This window comes from Salvelinus fontinalis, chromosome 26 (assembly GCF_029448725.1).
Source record: "Salvelinus fontinalis isolate EN_2023a chromosome 26, ASM2944872v1, whole genome shotgun sequence".
In the NCBI taxonomy this organism is placed as follows: domain Eukaryota; kingdom Metazoa; phylum Chordata; class Actinopteri; order Salmoniformes; family Salmonidae; genus Salvelinus; species Salvelinus fontinalis.
In genome coordinates, this window is record NC_074690.1 from 47119190 (window position 1) to 47138156 (window position 18967).

Genomic DNA, 18967 nt, shown 5'->3' on the forward strand with positions numbered 1-18967 from the left:
TGAGTTAGGGTCTTACTCTAGCGATGTTGTAGAGCATGAACCTGCAGGAGCTAGTCACTGCTTTTGATGTTTGCATAGAACGAAAGGGTGTTGTCCAGGGTCACACCAAGGTTCTTTGTACTTTGGGAGCGCGACACTTTGAAGTTGTCAACTCTGATGGAGAGGTCTTTGAGCGGGCAGATCTTTCCCGGAAGGAAGAGCAGTTCCGTCTTGTCGAGTTTGAGCTTGAGGTGGTGTGCCGACATCTAAGTTGAGAGGCAAGTGGAGTGTCCATGGGCAATGACACCTGTAATTTTTTCCAGCACTGAGCAAATTTCAGGTCTGTTGAACACAAACTTCAACATTGTGAAAATTCTGTGGGCTGGATTTACTGTGAACAACTAGAGTCGCTCACTCCATATATCAACTCCCATAAATGTATCCCAGAGTAGACTACCATCAAAAACAATGGAGAAAAATGCATCCCATAACATTTTAATATGGAAATAGCTGTTTTATCATTCAACTTACAGTAGTAGGAAATGTGTGGTGTTCAATGTAGGCCTACATTCCATGAGACTTTTGAGAAAAAAAACATGCAGGGCTTGACATTAACCTGTTAATCCACTTGAATTGTCCTTCAGACAAGGTGACATTGTTTGATGCAAGAAACCACCATACGAATACAATTCATTATTATTCCCATACCTTTACATAGAATCAGACAAATTATGCTACCCTCTGGCTATTGGCTACTTAGTTTATTCAAGACAGACTCAAAATACAACACTGCCCCTTTAAGACATAAAAAAAGCTCTTTATCTGACTCGCTTTTCAAAGATGGCTAGAAATGTACACATTTTGTGCTCTTGTAGGAAGCAACCACTCCCTCGTTGTTGACTAGAAATGAGCTATAACTGGGCTAACTCACTAACTAGCAAATAATATGAATAAATGTGCACAGGAGAACCTCCAGCTCTTGCTTTGATCTAAAAACAAGCGCATCTATTTGCGACTGCTCATGCTGTAAACACAGTCCAGTTCAAAGTGAATGGCACAGGTCCATATATGGCAATTTGCATTTAGCCATTGTAATATATGTATAGGCCTACTGCAGCTTTGATTGAGTCCTCCTATCAATGTAATAGAATCCTACTCCAATGCGCTCTGCCTACAAGAAAATCTCTTGCGCAGTTAGTTTTGCATACTAAGTCTTGCATAGTTCGTTTTGTTTCAGCATGTTACATTGAAAGTGGCTAATATTGCGTTGAGTCAAGCACAATTCCGACAGTTGAGAGAAACGTTGATAGTTTTAACTAAAGGGGAAAACTCCAGAAAGTTGAGTGAAGTATAATCTCGTGCTTCTCTGTGCGGGACGATATTTCTTCTGCGTGGCAGTCCATAGGTACTCAACACAGTAATGGAAGGCTATGAACTCCAATTCCGATGCCAGCCACCGCTATATTTATGCCACCTCTAATGTCTCAGGGTCTTCTAGTGTTGACGCCCTGGTTAAATGTTTCCGAATTAGTTGAGATGGAGTGTTGACCTCCATCCTATCCCCTTGGTCTGGTCAAGAGTTCTGTCTGACAGACAGGTTAACTGGCCATTACAGTTGTCCACATACACCCCTCCCACTGTTCGGGGGACACGTTGGATTCCGGACCCGCATCGCCTCCAGCTTTGGGCTTGGCCTTAGAGGCGTTAGCGGACCATTCTAGGCCTTCAGGACAATGTGGTGAACACTTTGCAGAGCGCCAGGGCTTCTTCCGCCAGGGCTTCTTCCACCAACGCGTCATATCAAAGCCGGTGGGGCATATCTGCAAACGTATTTACAGTTTTCAGTCACTGCTTGATGCGGGCCGAGCAGGATCCACAGAGTGTATCTAGCTGCTATTTCGGCAGGAGGGACCCATGGGTGGCCACCCATTGTTCTCTAAGCTTATGAAGGGAGTTTGACGTCCGTGTCCAGCAATGGCTCGCTCGGTGCCAAGCTGGACCTTAAGATAATTACTTCATTATCCCCATGGGGATATTTTGGTTGCAGCTCTTTTCATACATACCACATAATCAAAGATCGACAAAGGACAAATACATCAAAAGATGCAATTCGTGAGCAATCAATGGTTCATCTGTACACTACAGACATTGGCTTTATCAACTACACTTGTTAACTGTAAGCTGGTCCTTTTTGACGCCGGGACAAAGGATTGTTTGGCTCTATGTCTTTTGTGCCCTGGTCCCTGTAAAGTCGCCCCGAGGGGACTAGCTCAAACTCCTGGTGAAGAGGATGTCTGGGGGTCCATCAGTACCTTGTGGGCTTGACCTCTGGGTTCAATCTCTGGGGTCTGGCCTCCATCAGTACCTTGACGTGGTGCTTGCTAATCCACCCTCGAGCCCCTAGAGTCGATGTCTTCGAAGCACCTATCTATGAAGACGACATTCCTGTTGGCTATTACCTCCACTAAGAGGGTGAGTGAACTTCATGCTTTTTCAGTGAGCACTGAATGTTTGCCAAACGGGTCCAGACGAGGGGTGTTTCCCTTCATAGTTACCCCTCATTCTTGCCGGAGGTCCTGTCTGACAGACATGTGAACCGGCCCTCCCAGTTGTCCACATATGCCCCTCCCACGGCTGCTTGCGAGTTTGGGTGTTTCACCAAGTGTGCTGTGCTCAAAATCAGGACCTTGGACACAGGCAATACAATAGTCTGATCAGCATTTTTTTTGCTATGTTGAGTTCTGGGCCAAAGCCTATCGATACAGACTCTCACATTGGATTGTGGACACTATTACTACAGCATATCGGCTGGCCAGCTAGCCTCTGCTGTAGTGATGCAGTCTACTAGAGAAATAACTACATCATGGGCCCTGCTCCAAGGTGGTAAAAAAAATATTGAATCTATTTAGTTCTAGAAACATAATACCATCAATTCAAAAACTGTAAAATAACTCCCTACTTAGAACGCAGCAACCTTAGGAATGTAGCTAGCTAGCTACAACAAGTAGATATGTTGCTAGCTAGCACGAGCAGATACAGTAGCTTTATCACTAGCATGTCATTCCGGGACAAGAAGATTTTGCTACCATTTTTCAAATTAATAATTTTAGACTACAAAAATCTATAGGACAATTATTGTAAAGCTAATAGTCATCAAATAAGAAATGCCACATTATCCCTGTCAAAAGTCCTAGTTGGAGTGGTCTACAGATTGTACACCAGATGATGTGTATAACCCAAGATTTTTGTATCCATTACCGGACGTAACAGGGTTGCCAGTCGAGCAGTGAATTTCAAACACAGATTCAACCACAAAGACCTCGCAAAGAAGGGCACCTATTAGTAGATAATGAATATCCCTTTGAGCATTGTGAAGTTATTAATTACACTTTGGATGGTGTATCAGTACACCATTCACTACAAAGATACAGGCATCCTTTCTAACTCTGTTGCCAGAGAGGAAGGAAACCGTTCAGGGATTTCACCATGAGGCCAATGGTGACTTTAAAACAGAGTTTAATGGCTGTGATAAGAGAACCCAGGATGGATCAACAACATTGTAGTTACTCCACAATACAAACCTAATTGACAGAGTGACAAGAAGGAAGCCTGTATGTAATAAAAATATTCCAAAACATGAATCCTGTTTGCAACAAGGCACTAAAGTAATACTGCAATTAACTTTTTGTGTTATGTTTGGGTAAAAACCAATACAACACATTACTGAGTACCACTCTCCATATGTTCAAGCATAGTGGTGGCTGCATCATGTTATGGGTATACTTGTAATTGTTACGGACAGGGGAGGGTTCTTTTTAATGAAAGAAAAATGGAATGGAGCTATGCACAGACAAAATCCTAGAGGAAAACCTGTTTCAGTCTGCTTTTCACCAGACACTGGGAGATTAATTCACCTTTCAGCCAGACAACAACCTAAAACACAAGGCCAAATCTACACTGGAGTGGCTGAGTTAGTTTTGACTTAAATCTGCTTACAATCTGCAGCAAGACCTGGAAATGGTTGTCTAGTAATGATCAACAACCCATTTGACAGAGCTTGAATATTTTTGAAAATAATAATGGGCATGTGTTGCACAACCCAGGAGTGGAAACGCTTAGACTTACCCAGAAAGACTCAGCTGTAATCGCTGCCAAAGGTGCGTCTACAAAGTATTGACTCAGGGGTGTGAGTACTTAGGTAAATTATATATTTCTGTATTTAATTTGCAAAAATGTCTAAAGTTGTCATCATGGGGTATTGTGTGTAGATGGGTGAAATTTGTATTTATTTAAATCAGTCTAACAGAATTTGGAATACAGTCATGGGGTATAAATACTTTCTGAAGGCACTGTATGTGTAGGATATGCTGTGTTGCCTAATTTGCATATGCAGCTGTAGTTTTTAAATCGCCATTCTAGCATACAGTACATGACACACACATCTTTCTGTCAATGTGCTTTTATTTGGTTTCTATGCAAAGTATATGATTAAATGTTTCCTTAAGCCTGCAGCTAGTTACTTGAAATAAGACACAATCATGCAAAAACAATTTTAACTCAAAGACAAGAGATAGCTAATGTAACACTAGCTTCCTTAGCAGACAAATTGACATTAACAGCTCAAGTTTTGAAGTGAGGCTGTCTTGACATCGTAGAAAAGAAGCAGGCCATTGGCTGCCTTCATCACGAGGGGTATGTACGGGAGTTCTGATTGGTTCCAAGTTTAGCAGTTTGGCAAATTTGCCTGAGCTGACATTGTTGAAATATACTTTTTATGAGAAAATGTTCAAGAATTGAAGGTGCTAACAAATGTTAGTCATCATAAGAATGTATTACTGTCATAAACAAAAAAATCTGCTCCTCCCTTGAAGGGGATAGTTCAGCTTCACGTTTGTCGGCTTTTGGCACACCACCTAATTTGCCTAAAGGACCCATAAGTTCCGCCATATTGGATTTTTCATATCTTCAAATCTTCTCATGAACCGAACATTTGATTGATTTGAAATGCAGAATGCATAAAAATCATGCATGTCTCTACTAATTGTGAACATATCTAAGCAATATGTCAAAGGATGAAAGTTAGTGGCAATTAGGTGGCGCTGTAATAAGCATTCTAAGGCTCAGCTTCACCGCCCCGTTTGACATACAACCATGAAACTTGGTAAATAAGTGCTTCTCATAGTAAGGAACAGAGTTGCCTCAAGACCCATGAATTCCGGCATAGTGGATTTTCCGCCATCTTAAATTTTCATAAAATCTTCTCATCAACCGTAAAATCCGATTGACTCGAAACTCAGAATATATGTTCATCATGCCAGTCTTTACTAAGTTTGAAAAAGCTAAGTGGCCCATAGGTGATTCTGTAATAAGCATTCAAAGTCTAAGGCCCCACGCCCGTTCGACATACAGCCACTAAAGAATGTATATGCATTTTTCTAATCATAAGGAACACATTTTCCTACGTACTAGAGATAGACATGATTTACATACATTCTGAGTTTGGAGTCCATCAAACGTACAATGTTGTGATAAATCCAAAATGCCGGAAAATTCTATGGCGGATCCGCCATATTGAATATTCTGCCATTTTGGATTTATCAAAATATACACCGGATGGACTCAACTCAGAATGTATGTTAGTCATGTCTATCTCTTGTACATTTAAGAAAAGCTAAGCAATATGTCAAGATCAGAGAAAATATAATCTTTGTAAAAAATTATTTGCATACTCAATTAACCCAAAACTCACTTTTCGCTCTATCAATTTAACTTGCACAGTGTTTTCAATTGTTACATGTACACGAGGGATGATGAGGTATAATGCTTCCATGCTTCAAGAATGCTCATAAGCCAGAACTCCTTTCATTGCTTCTTGCAGCTACACGACATGACCAAAAGTATGTGGACACCTACTCGTTGAACATCTCATTCCAAAATCATGGGCATTATAGAGTTGGTCTCCCCCTTTGCTGTTTTAACAGCGTTCACTCTTCTGGAAAGGCTTTCCACTAGATGTTGGAACATTTATGCGGGGACTTGCTTCAATTCAGCCATGAGCATTAGTGAGGTTGGGCACTGATGATGGGCGATTAGGCCTGGCTAGCAGTTGGGGTTCCAATTCATCCCAAAGGTGTTTGATGGGGTTGAGGTCAGGGCTCTGTTCAGGCCAGTCAAGTTCTTCCACACCGATACAACACATCATTGCTGTATGGACCTCGCTTTGTGCACGGGGGCATTGTCACGCTGAAACAGGAAAGGGCCTACGCTAAACTGTTGCCACAAAGGTGGAAGCACAGAAGCGTCTAGAATATGATATAGCATTAAGATTTCCCTTCACTGGAACTAAGGGGCTTAAGGAACCATGAAAAACATTATTCCTCCTCCACCAAACTTTACATTCAGGCAGATAGCGTTCTTTTGGCATCCCAGATTTGTCCGTCGGACTGCCAGATGGTGAAGCGTGATTCATCACTCCAGAGGTTGCCAGTGCTCCAGCATCCAATGGCGGTGAGCTTTACACCACTCCAGCCAACGCTTGGCATGGTGATCTTAGGCTTGTGTGCGGCTGCTCTGCCACGGAAACATATTTCATGAAGCTCCCAACGAACAGTTCTTGTGCTGAAGTTGCATCCAGAAGCAGTTTGGAATTCGGTAGTGAGTGTTGCAACCGAGGACATACTATTGTTATGCGCTACACGCTTCAGCTCTCTGCGGTCCCGTTCTGTGAGATTGTGTTAGGCCTACCACTTCGCGGCTGAGCCATTGCTGCTCCTAGATGTTTCCACTTCACAATAACAGCACTTACAGTTGACGGGGTAGCTTAGCAGGGCAGAAATTCGACGAACTGACTGGTTGGAAACGTGGCATCCTGTGACGGTGTCACTTTGAAAGTCACTGAGCTCTTCAGTTTTTCAGCTCTTCCATTCTACTGCCAATGTTTGTCTATGGAGATTACATGGCTGTGTGCTCGATTTTATACACCTGTCAGTAACAGGTGTGGCTGAAATATCCGAATTCACTCATTTGAAGGGGTGTCCACATACTTGTGTATATATATCGTGTATATTTCTGTTGTAATGTTCTCATCTATGTTATAAATATACACTAGCCGGCCAGTTTATTAGGTTCACAAAAATGTATCGCTCCTACAGATTGTCAGGTGGCCGTGGAGGACTCGGAAAATATTGCCTGATCTGACGAATGCTGTTGCGTCATGCTGATGGCAGAGTCAGGATTTGGCGTAAAGCAGCATGAGTCCATGGACCAATCCTGCCTGGTGTCAACGGTACAGGCTGTTGGCGGTGGTCTTGGCACACGTTAGGTCCCTTGATACCAATTCAGCAACAAACGTTTCCGACACCTTGTAATCCGAAGAACTCGGGCTGTTCTGGAGGCAAAGAAGGGTGTCTGACCCGGTACGAGATGGGTGTACATAATAAACTGGTTATTCTATGTTCTAGTTTTATGTTCTAAGATGGTGAACAATAGACAGTGTTATCTATAGGCTACTCACCGCTGCACATGTAGGCCTTCTCCATGCCCCAGATGTAGGAACCACACAGGTCACAGGTCTGCATGATGTTCACCTGGTACGTACTGAACATGTGATCTAGAGGGCTGTTGGGCTTGAAACAGTATAACACACATCAGATAGGGAGAATGACACGCAACCTGGGACCTTACATATCAAAGTTGCGTGCGACAAAAAAAATACTAAACCTTGCGTGAACTTGACAGGAAAGTGTGCATATCTCCATGCAAATCTCAGACCTTGCGTACGAACAACTTCTAATGGTTGATCAACTGTATTGGAAGCAAATATTGTTCTTTGGGGGAAATGGTGGTGTTTGATGCACAGGAATTATAATAATGATAGGCTAATAAAAACATTACAACGTAGCCCTAATGATAAAATATGAATTTTCCTTTGGTAAGAGAATCGCATAGCAGCATGCCGCCTATTATATTTATTTTACTTTTATTATATGCTGTGTGTTCTGAAAATATTCAGACACCTTGACTTTTTCCACATTTTGTTACGTTACAGCCTTATTTTAAAATGGATTAAATATAATTTTTTACTCAATCTACACACACTACCCCATAATGACAAAGCGAAAACAGGTTTTCAGAAATTTGAGCACATTTATTCAAAAAAATATACCCAATTTACATAACTATTCAGACCCTTTGCTATGAGACTTGAAATTGAGCTCTGGTGCATCCTGTTTCCATTGGTCGTCCTTGAGATGTTTCTACAACTTGATTCGAGTCCACCTGTGGTAAATCCAATTGATTGGACATGATTTGGAAAAGCACACACCTGTCTATATAAGGTCCCATAGTTGACAGTGTATGTCAGAGAAAAAACCAAGCCATGAGGTCGAAGGAATTGTCCGTAGAGCTCCGAGATAGGATTGTGTCGAGGCACAGATCTGGGGAAGGGTAACAACACATTTCTGGAGCATTGAAGGTCTCCAAGAACACAGTGGCCTCCATCATTCTTAACTGGATGAAGTTTGGAACCACCAAGACTCTTCCTAGAGCTGGCCGACAAGCCAGTCACTCTGACATAGCTCCAGAGTTCCTCTGCAGAGGTGGGAGAACCTTCCAGAAGGACAACCATCTCTGCAGCACTCAACCAATCAGGCCTTTATGGCCAGACGGAAACCACTCACTCCTCAGTAAAAGGCGCATGACAGCCCACTTGGGAGTTGCCAAAAGGCACCTAAAGAACTCTCTGACCATGAGAAACAAGATTCTCTGATCTGATAAAACCAAGTTGAACTCTATGGCTTGAATGCCAAGCATCACATCTGGAGGAAACCTGGCACCATCCCTACGGTGAAGCATGGTGGTAGCAGCATCATGCCGTGGGGATGTTTTTTTAGCGGCAGGACTGGGAGACTAGTCAGGATCGAGGGAAAGCTGAATGGAGCAAAGTACAGAGATCCTTAAGGAAAACCTGCTCCAGAGCGCTCAGGACCTCAGATTGGGGCGAAGGTTCACCTTCCAACAGGACAATGACCCTAAGCACACAGCCAAGACAACGCAGTAGTGGCTTCGGGACAAGTCTCTAAATGTCCAAAAAAAGCTGTGCAGCGATGCTCCCCATCCAACCTGATAGAGCTTGAGAGGATCTGCAGAGAAGAGGAGAAACTCCCCAAATACAGGTGTGCCAAGCTTGTAGCGTCATACCCAAGAAAACTTGAGGCTGTGATCGCTGCCAAAGGTGCTTCAACAAAGTACAGAGTAAAAGGTCTAAATACTTATGTAAATGTGATATTTCATATTTTTATTTTATTTTTTTATACCTCAACTTTCTAAACCTGTTTTTGCTTTGTCATTATGGGGTATTGTGCGTAGATTGAGGGGGGGGACACACAATTTAATACAAGGCTGTAACGTAATAAAATGTAGAAAAGGTCAAGGGGTCTGAACACTTTCCGAATGCACTGTAGGCCTAAATCATACTCGTATTGCAGGGCATGTCTCTCCTTTACTGACATGACTGGTTTAGTCCCACCACACCACAAATATTAGGCTAACATTTATCCATCGCTCATTCAATAGCCAACCAATGCTTGAAAGTAAATAGACTGTTAGCAGTATGGGTAGGCTACAGTATTGCTGTGCGATAGGAGTGTGATACCCTATTCAATCTCAGAGCCTATACTAAAGGCAGGAGATAGAAACACAATCATGTATTGAAAAACAAAATATTGAACAATTCGTATTTTTCATGGAAGTGTGGGCTGTAGGCAGCATTTACTTTTAAATTGTTCAATAGACAACCAATCTTACAGAATGCACAGCCAGTGTTTGGCACTCGCTATAGGCGTCATGCATTTTTTCTTTAAGTCACTGCAAAAGATCAAAACATTCTGGCTCTACAGAAATGTGATCAAATTTGCCATTGCTCTTTCTTTTATACTGTCATGTCCCAGTTCCAACATCTCCAAATCATACAGAAAATAAGGGAGATTTTGTTACCATAAAAGGTGAATGGAGGGAGTTTCAGGCGGGTTGTAAACGCTTGTTCAAGAGCGTAGAAATCAGTGTTGGAAAAAGTACTCAATTGTCATAATTGAGTAAAAGTAAAGATACCTTAATTGAAAATGACTCAAGTAAAAGTCACCCAGTAATATACTACTTGAGTAAAAGTCTAAAAGTATTTGGTTTTACATTTACTTATGATACTTAAGTATATTTTAGCAATGAAATATACTGAAGTATCAAAAGTAAAAGGATAAATCATTTCAAATTCCTTATAGTAAGCAAACCAGATGGCACAATTTTTTTTTTCAATTTATGGATATCTAGGGGCACACTCCAACACTCAGACGCCATTTACAAAAAAAACATTTGTGTTTAGTGAGTCCGCAAGACCAGAGGCAGTCGATATGACCAGGGATGTTCTCTTGATAAGTGTGTGAATTGGACCATTTTCCTGTCCTGCTAAACATTCTAAATGTAATAAGTACTTTTGGGTGTCAGGGAAAATGTATGGGGTAAAAGGTAAATCATTTTCTTAAGGACTGTAGTGAAGTAAGTTGTCAAAAATATAAAAAGTAAAGTACAGATACTCATTTCTACTTAAGTAGCACTTTAAAGTATTTTTACTCCACTGCTAGAAATATAGTATGGCTCTGATTTATCAATGAAAATGTGTATATGTTGCGTGCGACAGTTTGATAAATCCCAATCATTTGTTGTGCATGCAAATCCTAGAATCTCCACATACACCAGAATTTAGTGAGAAATCCATGCACTGATAAACAAATGAGGACCCCGGACCATTAATCTGGGTTTACTTTTGACAGTGCTATTCAGAGGTTATTATCATACAATTTAACTTACACATTTGCTCTTTTTCCCTTTCATCTTTGTCTTTTTCATGGTCTGCAACACATTGAAAAGTAGACATGGAACATCTGCACCTCTTAAAATGACATACACAGCTCTTAAACTTTCAAAAGTGTATTCTGCTCACAAGCAATGTAAAAGAACTGTTGTGAGTGTGTGTGTGTGTGCGTGCATGTGTATGGTCTGTGTGTGTTTATTCAGAACTACCTTGACCGGCCCAGCCTCCGCTCGTTTGATCTCTCCCCGTATGAAGCCATCCAGGACGGACTGGAACAGGTTGACCACCGACTGGACCTCAGTCTGCTGCTTGGCTTCGGCAAGACTGGACACCCGGTTCTGGTAGCCCTTCATCAAGCCCTTGTAGCTAATGTGGGGCTTCTGTTTGGAGAGGACACATGGGAGAGGAGGACAGGGTTAATGAAGAGTGTGGGGGTGATTTGATGTACAGTATAGCCCATCCCAAATCTTTACATCCGTCTTGGGCAGTGAATGCCAATCTATTTTAAAACCAGTTTCAAGACACCCTTTCGAACTTGGTTAATTACCCCCATGCATAGTTCCTTATCAAAATACCTATAGCTCCATAAAACGATCTCTGTGTTCAAGGTGCCCAGATCAGTAGGCTTGCTCCTACCTATCTTTCCGATTTGGTCCTGCCGTACATACCTACATGTACGCTACGGTCACAAGACGCAGGCCTCCTAATTATCCCTAGAATTTCTAAGCAAACAGCCGGAGGCAGGGCTTTCTCCTATAGAGCTCCATTTTCATGGAATGGTCTGCCTACCCATGTGAGAGACGCAGACTCGGTCTCAACCTTTTAAGTCTTTACTGAAGACTCATCTCTTCAGTGGGTCATATGATTGAGTGTAGTCTGGCCCAGGAGTGTGAAGGTGAACGGAAAGGCTCTGGAGCAACGAACCACCCTTGCTGTCTCTGCCTGGCCGTCCACCCGGCCCTGCTGCTGCTCCAGTTTCAACTGTTCTGCCTGCGGCTTTGGAACCCTATCCTGTTCACCGAACGTGCTACCTGTCCCAGACCTGCTGTTTTTAACTCTCTAGAGACAGCAGGAGCGGTAGAGATACTCTTAATGATCGGCTATGAAAAGCCAACTGACATTTACTCCTGAAGTGCTGACTTGCTGCACCCTCGACAACTGTGATTATTATTATTTGACCATGCTGGTCATTTATGAACATTTGAACATCTTGGCCATGTTCTGTTATAATCTCCACCCGGCACAGCCAGACGAGGACTGGCCACCCCTCATAGCCTGGTTCCTCTCTAGGTTTCTTCCTAGGTTTTGGCCTTTCTAGGGAGTTTTTCCTAGCCACCGTGCTTCTACACCTGCATTGCTTTCTGTTTGGGGTTTTAGGCTGGGTTTCTGTACAGCACTTTGAGATATCAGCTGATGTAAGAAGGGCTATATAAATACATTTGATTTGATTTGATCAGTCCGATGGATAGACTTGTATACTCACCGAGACGGAGTACATGCCCTTGATGGTCTCTCTGAACTGCATGGTGGCTGTGAGGAAGATGCTCTCTGTCGCTGACAGCTCCTTCGCCCTTGTACGTAGCTCATTTACCTGGAGAGATGGTGGGTATGAAGTTACATGGATCTTTTTTACATAAAAAAAAGAAACTTTATTTAACTAAGTCAGTTAAGAACAAATTCTTATTTATGGATCTCTACATGTATCATTATCGATCATTCAAAATGGCCCCCCCCAAAATGGTCCGTTCAGATTCTCTGACCAGAACTGGTAAGTCGGTATGTTATAAAGATGCACTGCAAGAACATGCAGGAAAATGTTAGTGCACTAAGTCTATTTGGCGCCATGTCTCCGAATTATTAGTACACATGTGAGTGTGTCAATGAGTGAGAAAGAAAGATGGTGAATGAAAGACAGGGCGATCTTAGTCAGTCAATAACTGCTCTTGAAAAACTCTGAAGACTAAAACACATCCTAATTAACCAATAGGCAGTACGATACTGTTTTTTTATAAAACAATATGCAGTTGCAATAGGGCTAACTCCTAAGCCTGATGTGAATACCAGGTGAGTGAGAGACAGGTATCCCACCTGGTTCCCCAGGAACTCGTCCAGGTTTCGGAGCTCGTTGGTGTTGGTGATCTCCCGTTCCAGAGAAGCATTCCACTTCTCAGAAACTCTCGAGGCTTGGCTGATCCTGATGGTGGGGTTTTGAGGCTGCCCGCTGCCCTCGCACGACAAGGGGTAGGAGTATGGAGAGATGGCTGTAGGTAAGGGAAGGATGTGTGTGTGCTTTTAGAGGGGACATGTGGTTGAGATTATACCATTGACCACTAGATGGTAGTAAAGAAACACGATTTGAAAGGCACAAAACAATGTATCAGTCATTGGGCTCTATTTTAACAAACCTAATGCAACGTTAAATCTAAACAATACCGGTAATGCTACAGGTCCAGGGGTGTGTCAGAATTATCGGTGCCCTTGCTGACGTTGGCACAAAAGGGCTGGGTTTTGATGAATAAACAAGGTGTGGGTGTGTCGAGGCTTGGCCCCTCACTGGCCAATCAGAACGTGCTCCATGGCAAAATATGTGGTTGTTTCAGATTGTGTGTTTACAATCTTTTATGTATTGCCTTGGAATCAACTGCAATTTCAATGTAAGTCTGTTATAGTTTGTTAAATGGCTTACAGAAACTAAATGTAGACCTATCCCCTCTTTGCTAAATAGGTTAACTTGAACCCATTTGCAGTCCATATTGTTCTAAGTAATTGTATGTCTTCAATAGCATTCACACTGAAATAGGGTCTAGGCTTACTGTACATTTCATTATGGCTGAGCATGGACATGCCAAACATGGTCAATAAGCAACATTAAATTCATTATTGTTACGGCCTAAAAATAACTAATTCTAATCAAAAACAACAACTTGTTTTAAATAGGCTATGTCACACTTACAGGCACCATCATTTCTCCCCGTGGGCATATAATATTAAAAACAACACACTATGGAGGGTTTTTACGCACATCCAAAATGGATCTGCATGGACGCACATCCAATGGACGCACATCCAAAATGGATCTGTTTGATTCCTCTCAAACGTGATATTTTAATAAAGCTTTGGTGATTAAGATTTACTTCCAAGTGGTCTCGGGAGTTAAACCCTTTATCAACAGTCTTGACTACTTCCAGGTTACATTGGGCAGACAAAAACAACCTTAATTGAGAGGAGGGGAGGCTATGCTTTGTTTTTTATCAAATAAACCGAAAATGGGGGAAACACTTTTTTCTTTCTATATACGAAGTCTACAGGCACCAAAAGCACATTAGTCTACTCTTGTTCCATGCGCATATGGGCAGTGTGCGTCACAGCTGGATAGGCTGAGGTTTCGCTGTCAAAATTCATGTCATAACCAACTTTGTTACCGCTAGAACCAGCTTTTGGTTGGCCTTAAATATCCCTATCAGCGCTGCCTGAAATTACTAATTTGGATCATGTTTTTAAGGACACACCGCAAATATTTCCACCCTGCCCATCTGAGCGAAAGCGAGCTGATATAAGACAGGTAAATTGCCAAACCTGGCATTCAGGCTGGAAAATGCACGGCCCCAGTTTTTACATGATGAACTTGCAAACTAATGTGCGTTTGACACTAGCGCCACCTTAACGCCAGCCTAAAATAGAGCCCTAAAGCTGGAAGGCACAGTGAGCAGTTTGCTGTAGGGGGCAGGACTACAGTACCTTCTTTTTCAGATTGTGTATTCGCATTAGTCCCCTTCCCGTACTCAGGTGGCTGAGCCTCTCTATTGGGCCATTTCTTCCTAATCTTACTGAAAAATCCAAGCCTGTGGAACACAAAAGGATAACATTTAACCATGACAAAGAACACAGTATCATCTCCATTCAATATGCAGGAAATAACTAAAAAATCAATTATGGTTTTACAGCCTCCTTACAGCCTCCCGCCTTTACCTCTCAAGTGTGGCCGGTTGGGATTGACTGTAGTCTTTGATGATTGATTGGTACTCCTGGCTCTCATTGGTACTCCTGGCTGGGAGGCTGAACCTTCCAACATCCGTGGTAATATCTGAAGATTTCTGAAACTGAGGGAAAACAATTACTGAACATCTAAGATTGTATGATGTAACAGTACAACTTTAAACCGTCCCCTCGCCCCGACACGGGCGCCAATACATAGCATAATCAATCACGGATGTATATACATCATTGGTTAGTACCCATTCCCCAGCAGGAACGCCTGTCTGCCTGCAGCCACCACACCCATAGCCGAGTTCAGTCTCTCCCCCTTCCTGCTCCCCGAAGAGTGCTCTCTTACAGTAATCTCCCACCATGGACGTCAAAGGAATGGACTGATGTAACAGTATAACTTTAAACCGCCCCCTCGCCCCGACACGGGTGCGAACCAGGGACCCTCTGCACACATCAACAACTGTCACCCACGAAGCATCGTTACCCATCGCTCCACAAAGGCCGCGGCCCTTGCAGAGCAAGGGGCAACACTACATCTAGGTTTCAGAGCAAGTGACGTATGATTGAAACGCTACTAGCGCGTATCCGCTAACTAGCTAGCCATTTCACATCCGTTACACTGAGATAAAGGAATACGGTGGAAACTCCCTCTTAACCCATGTTTACACCTTCAGCAGCATCATGAGCCTAACCTCCGCCTGACCTATGACCTTTTTTGCTGTAGCCAATTGAGGGCAGCAATGACCATCACAGATGAAAATATTAGTTATCAGTGTGTATCTTTTTTTTATTTTAATTTTTATCCCATTTTCTCCCAAATTTTCGTGGTATCCAATCGTTAGTAATTACTACCTTGTCTCATCGCTACAACTCCCGTACGGGCTCGGGAGAGACGAAGGTCGAAAGCCATGCGTCCTCCGAAGCACAACCCAACCAGCCGTACTGCTTCTTAACACAGCGCGCCTCCAACCCGGAAGCCAGCCGCACCAATGTGTCGGAGGAAACACCGTGTACCTGGCCCCCTTGGTTGGCGCGCACTGCGCCCGGCCCGCCACAGAAGTCGCTGGAGCGCGGTGAGACAAGGATATCCCTACCGGCCAAACCCTCCCTACCCCGGACGACGCTATGCCAATTGTGCGTCGCCCCACGGACCTCCCGGTCGCGGCCGGCTGCGACAGAGCCTGGGCGCGAACCCAGAGACTCTGGTGGCGCAGTTAGCACTGCGATGCAGTGCCCTAGACCACTGCGCCACCCGGGAGGCTCAGTGTGTATCTTGATTGCCACAAACCTGTGTGCTATATGAGAGGCTATAGTTTGTAGAACAAAACAATTATTCTCTCTCTCTACCAAGAGGGAATACACACAAGGACAACTGGGGAACTAATCCCATTACTACTCCCATAACAGTAAACTTGTATCATTGGGATGTGAACTGTACATGGTTTTGATGGTGTTGCCTAAACATTGTGAAAAAAAAGGTCAGAAACAAGCTGCAGCAACCAGAGCCATCCAGCCACTGTGTTTAGGTGGCAGAGGATGGTTCATGGTTGTGACTAGCTCTGTTTTCTGGGTCTTTCCCTGGACTGAAGAAGAGAAGCCAGTATATAGAACCCGCAGAACACTGTAGAACATTGCAGACCCATCCAGCCGAGCACTGTGAGACGAGCGGAGATGAGACCCTGTCTTAACATACACAAAGCCTGCAGTGCATGCACAGCAAGAGTCAGTCAGCGTGCAGTGCCAGGGCCCGTAGTAGTTTTCCATAGTCAGGCTGGTTGGTACCTGGACCTCAGGTTTGCGTGGACAGATGTTGACTTCTGATTGGTTGGACTGGCCCATGCCACTGACCCCCGGTGAGGGGCTCATGGGGGGGAGGGGGAAGCTCCAAAACTCGCTCTCCTGGGACCCCTTAAGGTTAAACATCAGCCCGCTGCGGGCGTAGGCTAACCTCCGCTTGTGATTGGGCAGCTTGCGGGAGCGCACCCTGACCTATGGTGGCCAGGAGAGGTCAAGAGGCACAGGTGAGTTGAGGGACTGAGAGACCCCTCACTGTCCAAGGGTTGTGTTCAATAGGAACAAAATGGGAAAAATACATTTTGAAACAGGTGGTAGCATGTAGAATTTTCTTAAGAGTTAGAAAGTGGCTATCAGAAGATTTACAATGTAAGTTTACTTTTAATCCAACTATTTCAAGACATGGCATATGAGGGTGCAGTGGGTTGGACCATTCTTTTGTCATCAGTAATAAAAAATAAAAAAACGTTCCCTAATTGGGAATATTCTTTTTTACATTTTTTTTTTTACTTCATATGTTGGTGGTGCTGGAGATGATGAATATGAAGCAGAATTTCTTTTACATTTCACTTTAAAACCTGGAAATCACATGATCATTAAGACAGTGGATGAATCAAAGGCATTATTATTTAAGTATTGAAAAAATGTGGGCTACAGATAAAACAGAACAATTGGCATGAAGTATAACAAGCCCTAGAAATATCCAAATGATAAGTTAGATATTTTTTAAATTGAGAACAAACAAGATGAGTATGGATACTGCGGGAACATGTAGGTTTGGGCAAGTATGATAAAACTCATTTTTCAACCACTCCACAAATTTCTTGTTAACAAACTATAGTTTTGGCAAGTCGGTGAGGACATCTACTTTGTGCATGACACAAGTAATTTTTCCAACAATTGTTTACAAACAGATTATTTCACTTAATTACAATTCCAGTGGGTTAGAAGTTTACACGAGTCCTATATCAACATAACCTGAAACGCCACTCAGCAAGGAAGATGCCACTGCTCCAAAACCACCATAAAAAAGCCAGACTACAGTTTGCACATGGGGACAAAGATCGTACTTTTTGGAGAAATATCCTCTGGTCTGATGAAACAAAAATAGAACAGTTTGGCCATAATGATCATCGTTATGTTTGGAGGAAAAAGGGGGAGGCTTGCAAGCCGAAGAACACCATCCCAACCGTGAAGCACGGGGGTGTCAGCATCACGTTGTGGGGGTGCTTTGCTGCAGGAGGGACTGGTGCACTTCACAAAGTAGATGGGGCAGGAAATGTATGTGGATATATTGAAGCAACATCTCAAGACATCAGTCAGGAAGTTAAAACTTGGTCGCAAATGGGTCTTCCAATTGGACAATGACCCCAAGCATACTTCCAAAGTTGTGGCAAAATGGCTTAAGGACAACAAAGTCAAGGTATTGGAGTGGCACAAAGCTCTGACCTCAATCCTATAGAAAATGTGTGGGCAGAACTGAAAAAGCGTGTGCGAGCAAGGAGGCCTACAAACCTGACTCAGTTACACCAGCTCTGTCAGGATGAATGGACCAAAATTCACCCATCTTATTGTGGGAAGCTTGTGGAAGGCTACCCAAAACGTTTGACCCAAGTTAAACAATTTAAAGGAAATGCTACCAAATACTTATTGAATGTATGTAAACTTCTGACCCACTGGGAATGTGATGAAAGAAATAAAATCTGAAATAAATAATTCTCTCTACTATAATTCTGACATTTCACATTCTTAAAATAAAGCGGTGATCCTAACTGACCTAAGACAGTGAATTTTTACCAGGATTAAAATGTCAGGAATTTTGAAAAACTGAGTTTAAATGTATTTGGCTAAGGTGTATGTCAACTTACGACATCAACTGTACCTGTGTGTGTGATAAGTAATGAGGCAATAGAATAACATTAATGACAGTCACATACAGTATGAGACCAGAGTACCTCAGTGGCAGAGGGAGAGCTGTGATACGTAATGGTGTAGTAGTGTAATAGTAATAATTACATTACGAGAAAAGAATACCTCAGTAATACATATCTAACGTGCATGAAGGAACAATAGTAGAGTAGTAGTACCTCAGTAATGGAGGAAGAGCTGTCCGAGCCTGACCCTGAGGAGCTTAGCTTGGACACGTTGTCCAGCGAGATAGACTTCCCTCGGTTCCTGAGTTAAGAGATAGAAATATGTCAACTGTAAACTCTGTTAGAATTCAAGACATTGCTATCAGATATTGATGAAAGAAAGATACAACAGAGAATGGGGAAAGAAACAACTTGATGTATATCTACCTAGTGATCCAATATCATATTGAGGGGACATTGAAGGGTCTTG

General features: G+C 42.9%; 1 protein-coding gene across 1 annotated transcript in view; it reads right to left on the bottom strand.

Moving 5' to 3' along the window:
* Positions 1-18967, bottom strand: part of LOC129824479 (unconventional myosin-IXb-like) — an 81329-nt gene that overhangs the window by 12433 nt on the left and 49929 nt on the right. Inside the window, exons 24-32 of the mRNA XM_055884182.1 lie at positions 18712-18799; positions 16613-16819; positions 14813-14943; positions 14582-14685; positions 12932-13104; positions 12327-12434; positions 11053-11223; positions 10840-10881; positions 7493-7604 (exon numbers count right to left, since the gene is read on the bottom strand). Coding sequence (XP_055740157.1) covers positions 7493-7604; positions 10840-10881; positions 11053-11223; positions 12327-12434; positions 12932-13104; positions 14582-14685; positions 14813-14943; positions 16613-16819; positions 18712-18799 — 1136 coding nt within the window. The remainder of the gene's footprint in view (positions 1-7492; positions 7605-10839; positions 10882-11052; positions 11224-12326; positions 12435-12931; positions 13105-14581; positions 14686-14812; positions 14944-16612; positions 16820-18711; positions 18800-18967) is intronic.